The sequence below is a fragment of the Eucyclogobius newberryi genome, unplaced genomic scaffold (genome assembly GCF_026437365.1).
Source record: "Eucyclogobius newberryi isolate DKJ021-1_F unplaced genomic scaffold, fEucNew1.0.hap1 SCAF_17, whole genome shotgun sequence".
In the NCBI taxonomy this organism is placed as follows: domain Eukaryota; kingdom Metazoa; phylum Chordata; class Actinopteri; order Gobiiformes; family Gobiidae; genus Eucyclogobius; species Eucyclogobius newberryi.
This window is the reverse complement of record NW_027315801.1, coordinates 34,317,919-34,329,871: the sequence shown is the minus strand read 5'-3', so window position 1 is coordinate 34,329,871 and position 11,953 is coordinate 34,317,919. Positions and strand designations below refer to the sequence as shown.

General features: G+C 45.1%; 1 protein-coding gene across 1 annotated transcript in view; it reads right to left on the bottom strand.

Moving 5' to 3' along the window:
• Positions 1 to 449: 449 nt before the first annotated feature.
• The window catches only part of LOC140363553 (contactin-4-like), a 218,166-nt gene continuing 206,662 nt past the window's right edge, over positions 450 to 11,953 (bottom strand). The window contains exons 21-22 of the mRNA XM_072450184.1: positions 9,615 to 9,783; positions 450 to 587 (exon numbers count right to left, since the gene is read on the bottom strand). Coding sequence (XP_072306285.1) covers positions 499 to 587; positions 9,615 to 9,783 — 258 coding nt within the window. The 3' untranslated portion in view covers positions 450 to 498. The remainder of the gene's footprint in view (positions 588 to 9,614; positions 9,784 to 11,953) is intronic.

The following is an 11,953-nucleotide window of genomic DNA, read 5'->3' as shown; positions in this document are numbered from 1 at the left end:
AAAATTCAGGTCGGTCTTAAAGCGAAAGGCGTGGCTCTGTCGGAGGCGCAGGAAAGAAAACGTTCCACTGAAGCTCCAGACACAGTTTTCCCATTGAAGTCGGACTCGATTTTGAATGAGCAAAAGTGTTTCAAACCGTCACTGTATAAAAAGTCAAGAAGAACATACATTTCCTTTGATGGTCGACTGGCACTTTCCCCTTTGACAGAATAAAACATATACAGAACCAATTGTGCGCCACACATCCTCGGGGCCTCCGAGGTACAAATATCCAAAAGCGAATCTTCAAAGGGGCCGTCCCGGAGCCACTCGGTCCATTCAGAGTCACAAAAGCGAGTTGTAAAAGAGCAGTTCCCGTCAGGCGAGTCTTTCAGAGCGGGACATGGCGTCTTGACAGTCTTTACAGAGAGGAGAGGCGGGGGAGCGGGGAGCAGGTGGAGCAGGTGGAGCCGCTGGGACCTCTGGGGCCTCCTCGTCGTGGTCCCTGGATCAGGTTTGTCATAAGATGCTCCGGACTGTGAGGAGCAGAGCCACGTGGAACAGAGGACACGCCAAGGACTGAGGAGCTGCTCCCATGGCGACCGAGCCTGCAACGCAAAACACAACACGCTTTTGTAACGTTGGAAATATATTCACGTCTTGTTTAAAGGTGAACGCTGTGACTTTTCTGGTGGAGGGCGTGGCCGTACGAGGGCGAGGCCGTACGAGGGCGAGGCCGTACGAGGGCGAGGCCGTACGAGGGCGAGGCCATACGAGGGCGAGGCCGTACGAGGCCGTCTGAGGCCGTACGAGGGTGAGGCCGTACGAGGCCGTACGAGGGCGAGGCCGTACGAGGCCGTACGAGGGCGAGGCCGTACGAGGCCGTACGAGGGCGAGGCCGTACGAGGCCGTACGAAGGCGAGGCCGTACGAGGCCGTACGAAGGCGAGGCCGTACGAGGGCGAGGCCGTACGAGGGCGAGGCCGTACGAGGGCGAGGCCTTACGAGGGCGAGGCCGTACGAGGGCGAGGCCGTACGAGGCCGTCTGAGGCCGTACAAGGGCGAGGCCGTACGAGGGCGAGGCCGTACGAGGGCGAGGCCGTACGAGGGCGAGGCCGTACGAGGGCGAGGCCGTACGAGGCCGTACGAAGGCGAGGCCGTACGAGGGCGAGGCCGTACGAGGGCGAGGCCGTACGAGGGCGAGACCGTACGAGGGCGAGGCCGTACGAGGGCGAGGCCGTACGAGGGCGAGACCGTACGAGGGCGAGGCCGTACGAGGGCGAGACCGTACGAGGGCGAGGCCGTACGAGGGCGAGACCGTACGAGGCCGTACAAAGGCGAGGCCGTACGAGGCCGTACGAGGGCGAGGCCGTACGAGGGCGAGACCGTACGAGGGCGAGGCCGTACGAGGGCGAGGCCGTACGAGGGCGAGGCCGTACGAGGGCGAGGCCGTAAGAGGGCGAGGCCGTACGAGGGCGAGGCCGACATGATACGAGATGTAAACACACGACATGATACGAGATGTAAACACACGACACGATACGAGATGTAAACACACGACATGATACGAGATGTAAACACACGACATGATACGAGATGTAAACACACGACACGATACGAGAAGTAAACACACGACACGATACGAGATGTAAACAAACGACATGATACGAGAAGTAAACACACGACATGATACGAGATGTAAACAACATGATACGAGATGTAAACACACGACATGATACGAGATGTAAACACAGGACATGATACGAGATGTAAACAAATGACACGATACGAGAAGTAAACACGACATGATACGAGATGTAAACACACGACATGATACGAGATGTAAACACACGACATGGTACGAGATGTAAACACACGGCATGGTACGAGATGTAAACACACAACATGATTCGAGATGTAAACACACGGCATGGTACGAGATGTAAACACACGACATGATACGATATGTAAACACACGACACGATACGATATGTAAACACACGACACGATACGAGATGTAAACACACGACACGATACGACATGTAAACACACGACATGATACGAGATGTAAACACACAACACGATACGAGATGTAAACACACAACACGATACGAGATGTAAACACACGACATGATACGAGATGTAAACACACGACATGATACGAGATGTAAACAACATGATACGAGATGTAAACACATGACATGATACGAGATGTAAACACACGACATGATACGAGATGTAAACAACATGATACGAGATGTAAACACATGACATGATACGAGATGTAAACACACAACACGATACGACATGTAAACACACGACATGATACGAGATGTAAACACACAACACGATACGAGATGTAAACACACGACTTGATACGAGATGTAAACACACGACATGATACGAGATGTAAACAACATGATACGAGATGTAAACACACGACATGATACGAGATGTAAACACATGGCACGATACGAGATGTAAACACACAACATGATACGAGATGTAAACAACATGATACGAGATGTAAACACACGACATGGTACGAGATGTAAACACACGACATGATACGAGATGTAAACACATGACACGATACGAGATGTAAACAACATGATACGAGATGTAAACACACGACATGGTACGAGATGTAAACACACGACATGATACGAGATGTAAACAACATGATACGAGATGTAAACACACGACACGATACGAGATGTAAACACACGACATGATACGAGATGTAAACACACGACATGATACGAGATGTAAACAACATGATACGAGATGTAAACACATGACATGATACGAGATGTAAACACACGACCTGATACGAGATGTAAACAACATGATACGAGATGTAAACACACGACTTGATACGAGATGTAAACACATGACATGATACGAGATGTAAACAACATGATACGAGATGTAAACACATGACATGATACGAGATGTAAACAACATGGTACGAGATGTAAACACATGACATGATACGAGATGTAAACACATGGCACGATACGAGATGTAAACACACAACATGATACGAGATGTAAACAACATGATACGAGATGTAAACACACGACATGGTACGAGATGTAAACACACAACATGATACGAGATGTAAACACATGACACGATACGAGATGTAAACAACATGATACGAGATGTAAACACACGACATGGTACGAGATGTAAACACACGACATGATACGAGATGTAAACACATGACACAATACGAGATGTAAACAACATGATACGAGATGTAAACACACGACATGATACAAGATGTAAACACACGACATGATACGAGATGTAAACACACGACATGGTACGAGATGTAAACACATGACACAATACGAGAAGTAAACACACAACACGATACGAGATGTAAACAACATGATACGAGATGTAAACACACGACACGATACGAGATGTAAACACACGACATGATATGAGATGTAAACACACGACATGATACGAGATGTAAACAACATGATACGAGATGTAAACACATGACATGATACGAGATGTAAACACACGACCTGATACGAGATGTAAACAACATGATACGAGATGTAAACACACGACTTGATACGAGATGTAAACACATGACATGATACGAGATGTAAACAACATGATACGAGATGTAAACACATGACATGATACGAGATGTAAACAACATGGTACGAGATGTAAACACACGACATGATACGAGATGTAAACACATGGCACGATACGAGATGTAAACACACAACATGATACGAGATGTAAACAACATGATACGAGATGTAAACACACGACATGGTACGAGATGTAAACACACGACATGATACGAGATGTAAACACATGACACGATACGAGATGTAAACAACATGATACGAGATGTAAACACACGACATGGTACGAGATGTAAACACACGACATGATACGAGATGTAAACACATGACACAATACGAGATGTAAACAACATGATACGAGAAGTAAACACACGACATGATACAAGATGTAAACACACGACATGATACGAGATGTAAACACACGACATGGTACGAGATGTAAACACATGACACAATACGAGAAGTAAACACACGGCATGGTACGAGATGTAAACAACATGATACGAGATGTAAACACACGACACGATACGATATGTAAACACACGACACGATACGAGATGTAAACAACATGATACGAGATGTAAACACACGACATGATACGAGATGTAAACACACGACATGGTACGAGATGTAAACACACGACATGATACGAGATGTAAACAACATGATACGAGATGTAAACACACGACATGATACGAGCTGTAAACACATGACACAATACGAGATGTAAACAACATGATACGAGATGTAAACACACGACATGATACGAGATGTAAACACACGACATGGTACGAGATGTAAACACACGACATGATACGAGATGTAAACACATGACACAATACGAAATGTAAACAACATGATACGAGATGTAAACACACGACATGATACGAGATGTAAACACATGACACTTTAATCCAGTGTTTGATGTCCAGCTCTTACAGACAAGAGCTTCTGAGTTTGGACCCGTTTGGTGTGGGACTAGTTTGTCTATGAGGAACTGCCCCGTCCTCAAAAAGCACATTAAATACACTTAAATAGATTGTGTCCCAAAACAGAAGGAAATGTGGACATTAAAAAAACAACAGCTAAAATGTAAAACATGTGGTAGAACTAGAACCGCTCTGAAGACGTGTTTGAACAGTGTTTCAAAGCCCGAAACATTTGATTCAAATGATTTATTGTTTCAAGAGGCTTCATCTTTAGGCTTTTACCCTTTAACATTTAACACTTAGATTTAAAATCTAGAATTATTATTAGTATCTTTAATACACTTGTATGCATAGTTCCTGTTTTATTTTTCATTCAATGCATTATTATGATTAAACAGACCTGGTTATTTCCCCCACATACAAACAAGTGATGCCACCGGGCCAGATCTGTGGAGAGGCGACCCCCCTCACATACTATAAACATCATCAGAAACTTAACAGTAGCCGCCTCCATCATGACTGGTTCTGTTGTCGTTTCTAATACTATTGTTATAAGAATATAAAGGTGACATGTCTGAATATGTTTGCAAGTAAAAGTTTGCTTTTGTTTACTTAGTTCTATATTCTGTATTACTGTATTACTGTGTTCAGTAACGTATCTTTTATTTTATACATAAAAATATATATATAAAACAGAAGTGTACATGTGAGTGCCCCAAACTCTCACTAGATGGCAGTAGTGTGCTGTCTAAAGGACGCAGACGTCAGATATTATCAGACTTTATAAGACAAATGTAAGAATTATTAGGGAAAAACAAAATCCCTGAAGACACAAAACCATAAAGTCCAGGGTTTATTTTCAATGCCCAAGAAATCAAATACTTTTAGTTTATAAAGAATGTACAACTGAATATACAACAGAAACGTGTGCAAAAATGTTTTTCTTCATTTATGAGCGGAACATTTAATAAACCTTTTTAAATAAATGTTCTAGCGCTTGTAGAAAACAGGATGAACAGGGTTAACACAGAGGCCAATTACAGCTGCCAACTGACCTATCACATGCACAGAACCCACGGCAACACGGGGAGGACACACCCACGCAGAGAGATCATGTGACCTGGGAATCGAACCCATGATCTCCTTATCGGGAGGCTCTAACCGCTCTGCCACCGCGCACCTCTTCATTTATTAAACCAGTCATATTAAATTGTGTTAAAAATAAGAATTTACATGAAACAGCCCCATTCTCATCTGAATAAACTGCTTTAGATTAAAAGACATATATTGTGGTCAAAGAGCAAGAGAAAAGACCGCCATAAAACTAACGTTAAAGGTGTTTTATATTCATGTTAAAATGGTTAAAACGTGCTTTAAACGGCCATTGAACTCTGCATGAACTGGTGACTGGATATTCCAATGATGAATAGTGCATTAGTGTTTGCCCTGCACATATACACACGGGGCAAGATAATAAACCTAATCACTGAATAAAGGTTGTTTTATCAGGTTAACATTTGCTCAATACATTTAGGATATTTCTTTCAATGAAATGACAGTGTTTCTGATGCTTAATAAACCCGTGTTTGACTGAGATCAAGTTAGAACTATTTTGTTTGTGACCAAGACTTACTAATGTGATGCAGATAATGTTAAATTACATATTTTACATCAATAACATGAAACATTAAAAACATGAACAGCTTGTATTTCAGTCATCACGGGTATATTAATGTGAAGCGGGACTAAAAATGGCAAATAAAATCAGCTCTTTTGTTCTCTGCTCGGGAGAAAGACCAGAACACTTCCCAGGACCAGGCCGGACCAGGCCAGTCCGACACTAAAGTAAAGTTCTGACCGGTGCATATGAAAAATCCTTTAGTCCAGCAGCAAACAAATCCACTAATCGTGACTAGTGACTGCAAAAAATGATGGTGCCACATTTGAATGATTGTAATTATTATCTGGACAACACAGACTGGTCTAAAACTCATTCAAAAATATGTTTCTGTGACAAAGACAATGGCAATAATAAATCCAAATATAAAAAAGGATAAAATAGTTCTGAGTTTCATCAATAACACACTTCATTTGTGAATATTCCGGGCGCTTGTGCCATAAATGACGTTAGAGGCGTGAAGATTGTCCTTCATGCACCGGCTGGAGACACTTAAACTCACTGATGGGGTTTTACGTTCTCATGTACTGTATCGTCATTTAGCATGTGTACTTTGCCCCGCCTTTAGCTTGTGTACTTTGCCCCGCCTTTAGCCTGTGTACTTTGCCCCGCCTTTAGCTTGTGTACTTTGCCCCGCCTTTAGCTTGTGTACTTTGCCCCGCCTTTAGCATGTGTACTTTGCCCCGCCTTTAGCCTGTGTACTTTGCCCCGCCTTTAGCCTGTGTACTTTGCCCCGCCTTTAGCATGTGTACTTTGCCCCGCCTTTAGCCTGTGTACTTTGCCCCACCTTTAGCCTGTGTACTTTGCCCCGCCTTTAGCTTGTGTACTTTGCCCCGCCTTTAGCCTGTGTACTTTGCCCCGCCTTTAGCTTGTGTACTTTGCCCCGCCTTTAGCTTGTGTACTTTGCCCCGCCTTTAGCATGTGTACTTTGCCCCGCCTTTAGCCTGTGTACTTTGCCCCGCCTTTAGCCTGTGTACTTTGCCCCGCCTTTAGCATGTGTACTTTGCCCCGCCTTTAGCCTGTGTACTTTGCCCCGCCTTTAGCCTGTGTACTTTGCCCCGCCTTTAGCTTGTGTACTTTGCCCCGCCTTTAGCTTGTGTATTTTGCCCCGCCTTTAGCTTGTGTATTTTGCCCCGCCTTTAGTATGTGTACTTTGCCCCGCCTTTAGCCTGTGTACTTTGCCCCGCCTTTAGCCTGTGTACTTTGCCCCGCCTTTAGCCTGTGTACTTTGCCCCGCCTTTAGCCTGTGTACTTTGCCCCGCCTTTAGCCTGTGTACTTTGCCCCGCCTTTAGCCTGTGTACTTTGCCCCGCCTTTAGCCTGTGTACTTTGCCCCGCCTTTAGCATGTGTACTTTGCCCCGCCTTTAGCCTGTGTACTTTGCCCCGCCTTTAGCATGTGTACTTTGCCCCGCCTTTAGCCTGTGTACTTTGCCCCGCCTTTAGCCTGTGTACTTTGCCCCGCCTTTAGCCTGTGTACTTTGCCGCGCCTTTAGCATGTGTACTTTGCCCCGCCTTTAGCATGTGTACTTTGCCCCGCCTTTAGCCTGTGTACTTTGCCCCGCCTTTAGCCTGTGTACTTTGCCCCGCCTTTAGCCTGTATACTTTGCCCCGCCTTTAGCCTGTGTACTTTGCCCCGCCTTTAGCATGTGTACTTTGCCCCGCCTTTAGCCTGTGTACTTTGCCCCGCCTTTAGCATGTGTACTTTGCCCCGCCTTTAGCCTGTGTACTTTGCCCCGCCTTTAGCATGTGTACTTTGCCCCGCCTTTAGCCTGTGTACTTTGCCCCGCCTTTAGCCTGTGTACTTTGCCCCGCCTTTAGCCTGTGTACTTTGCCCCGCCTTTAGCCTGTGTACTTTGCCCCGCCTTTAGCATGTGTACTTTGCCCCGCCTTTAGCCTGTGTACTTTGCCCCGCCTTTAGCATGTGTACTTTGCCCCGCCTTTAGCCTGTGTACTTTGCCCCGCCTTTAGCATGTGTACTTTGCCCCGCCTTTAGCCTGTGTACTTTGCCCCGCCTTTAGCCTGTGTACTTTGCCCCGCCTTTAGCCTGTGTACTTTGCCCCGCCTTTAGCCTGTGTACTTTGCCCCGCCTTTAGCCTGTGTACTTTGCCCCGCCTTTAGCCTGTGTACTTTGCCCCGCCTTTAGCATGTGTACTTTGCCCCGCCTTTAGCATGTGTACTTTGCCCCGCCTTTAGCCTGTGTACTTTGCCCCGCCTTTAGCCTGTGTACTTTGCCCCGCCTTTAGCATGTGTACTTTGCCCCGCCTTTAGCATGTGTACTTTGCCCCGCCTTTAGCCTGTGTACTTTGCCCCGCCTTTAGCATGTGTACTTTGCCCCGCCTTTAGCATGTGTACTTTGCCCCGCCTTTAGCCTTTACTTTGTCCCCACACCCTCCCCCCTCCCCCCTACACTCCTCTTGTATACTGCACTACTCAGCCAGTCCCACAATCCTTTGCAGCAGCCGGGTTAGGGTCTGCCTGTCCATCCATAAAAGTCACAGCACAATTTACAGGATGTGCTCTGGATCTTATAACACCAGTCGCCATGACTGTCAGGGGGCGGAGCCAACAGATCAAACTAACGTCTGGTTCAAAAGTGGCCAAAGCCCCTTTAATTCAACACAAACTCAATCAAATCACATTCAATTATCTGAAAGTGACCGATACTGAGTCGGACCGTCCAGACATTTGAGAACTGGACCTCACACAATCCCAGCATGCACCACAAACCTCCACACTGGCAGTGACGGTGGCGAGGAATTCACATCGGAACTTACGGCTGCAATTAACCAACTTTATCCGACTTTCAGATATTGTTTTTGTGACTGGGATTTAAACATGATGGGCAGAAGAAACCAGAGCCTTTGACCACACAGACCAGTGAGTCCAGCCTCATATTAACAAAGCGACACATTTATTTAACCAGTGTCTCATAATGATTCTATTTTAGCGAGGGAGAATATTGTGGCGAGAACAACAACCACAAAAACCACAAATGCTTTCAAAAACATGTCTCGCATGATTGACAGTTTAACACAATCACAGCCTAAATTTAAACCAACGTTAAACTGCGTTGATTAAATTGACAAGAGTGAATTAGCCTCATTAGTTAGATTACAACATGTTATCACAATTGGATCAAGATCATAATTTGAATACACGATATTAGTCATAACGTTGTAAGTACAGGGCTTTATTTTTGACGATTTAGGACACAATCTATTCTATTTAAGAGTTGCTTGTGTTTAATCGGATTGTTTTTTGTTATTCACGGCTTAATTTCATGACATAAGTGCGCTAGTATGTCAAAATGTCCCGTGTGTCGTTCATCAGCACCATCTCGTCTCCTCCACAGACGCCATCGTGACAGGAGCTCTGCACGGTAGAACGCGGACACGAGCACCCACTGTACCTGCGATCTTGGGGATGGTGATCTGCCGGCTGCTGCTGCCCTCGCCTCCTTCACTAAAGGGTTTGATCTGGATGACGTAGTCCTGGTTCACCGGCAGCGACAGCTCCAACGACGTGGTGTTGGTCTCCACGACGCTGGGGCTGCTGTGCTTGTCCTGGCTGTACATGACCTACGGGAGGCACGGAGGGACAAACAAAGACAAGAGGAGATCTCAGATGTGCGACGAGTCTATTCGTCTGTTGATTTATCGAGGGGGAAATCTAACTTATACTCCCTTCAGCCGGATCTGTGCCATGTAATGGACTGTCCAGGGCACTAACAAGGATGGATTCAGTGGCGCGCGGACATGATTGTTATAGATCACCAGGTGCAGTTAGGACAGATAAGGCCGGCGTTTCCATTTCAGGAGAGCTGAGCCTTCAAGCGGGGAATTCGGGCTAAAAGCCGGTTGCTGGTTGCGTTTTTTTATTGAAATAAAAACAAAATGATCAGATTTCATTTTGGAATCATGAAGTTTGATTCTTCTAATGCAGAGGTGTCCAGACTGTTTCCACTGAGGGACGCATTTTGAGACTTATATGGAGCAAAGGGCCAGAAACAACCCGACAATGTCAAATTTGAAGAGTGATTAAATGGATTTTTTGCATTGACATAGTTGTGATGCTTCCACACCGTTCATAAGACGTGGAACATTATTATTAAGTTGCTATAGCATCAAAATGCTTGAATTTTCCCAATTTTACAGTAAAAGTACTACCAGCAGGAAGCTGGAGGGCCAACACAAATTGGTCTAAGGGCCGCATTTGGCCCCCAGGCCGTAGTTTGGACATGCCTGTTCTAATGTAACACGAGCATCGACATGATCTTGAAGAAAGTCGAGCTCTAAAATGTAAACCAAAAGTAAAGCATTTCCTTTGGTTTTCATGACTTTTTTGTGTTAACTATAACGTGCTCATGACAGAAAACTCACCGCTTCAACTAAAAATAAATGAAACCGCAAATTAAAATGAGAATTAGATCAGCGGCAAAGCTGGGAGATAATAGAGGTCTATCGAGTATAAATATGCTAATGTTACAGAATTACTTCAAGAATGAAAGGTACTTGTGACAGCTCCAGCTCATCTTCAGCACAGTAGATGCAATAATCGATCATATACGAATAATAACAACAAAGACCACGACAAATGCATCCAAAATGACTCACTTCAACTCTAAGTCATCAGGCAAAGTGAGAAAACTCCATTCCTCGGCACGATCTCGTTGTGCGTCTTCACTCTGACATCACCGGGTCACGTAACGCTGTGATATAATATCTGTAACTTTTTAACAATATGCCACTCAACATAAAGGGAGAGATGGTTGTGTGGACGGCCTGAAAACACGCCGCCTTTGCACAAAGCTGTCAGCAGCACCACACACTTTTATATCCTTATATCAGAGCTTTCAGATGTCTGACAGACCAATGAAGCTAAAGACAGGAGTCTGTCACCACATGCTTCACCAACTTTTAAAACTTTCACCAAATATGGACTAAATTATCTAAATTATCGCAAAAAGTGGAGTCATTTATAGGGAGACAATAACATCCAAATCTGTCCCGTGCTTTGGCGTTGACACAATTGTACGTTGATTTTGTGGTAAGACTCATAATGTTAAAGAAATGATAACTCTAAAATGCCAGAACAATGTATTTGTATCTTCCAGGGATGTCAAGATTATTTGGTAAATGGATAAAAACAAGAAGTACCAATTTTAGAATGAAAATTAAGTCTTTTTATCCGGCTTTTTATGTCACATTCACATCACTTTATCATCCTGACAGTTTGATAATCCTGCACCAGCAGATCATGACTCGATCCTGGTCATGACTTAAGTCGGTCCTGACTCGATCCTGGTCATGACTTAAGTCGGTCCTGACTCGATCCTGGTCATGACTTAAGTCGGTCCTGACTCGATCCTGGTCATGACTTAAGACGGTCCTGACTCGATCCTGGTCATGACTTAAGTCGGTCCTGACTCGATCCTGGTCATGACTTAAGTCGGTCCTGACTCGATCCTGGTCATGACTTAAGTCGGTCCTGACTCGATCCTGGTCATGACTTAAGTCGGTCCTGACTCGATCCTGGTCATGACTTAAGACGGTCCTGACTCGATCCTGGTCATGACTTAAGTCGGTCCTGACTCGATCCTGGTCATGACTTAAGTCGGTCCTGACTCGATCCTGGTCATGACTTAAGTCGGTCCTGACTCGATCCTGGTCATGACTTAAGTCGGTCCTGACTCGATCCTGGTCATGACTTAAGTCGGTCCTGACTCGATCCTGGTCATGACTTAAGTCG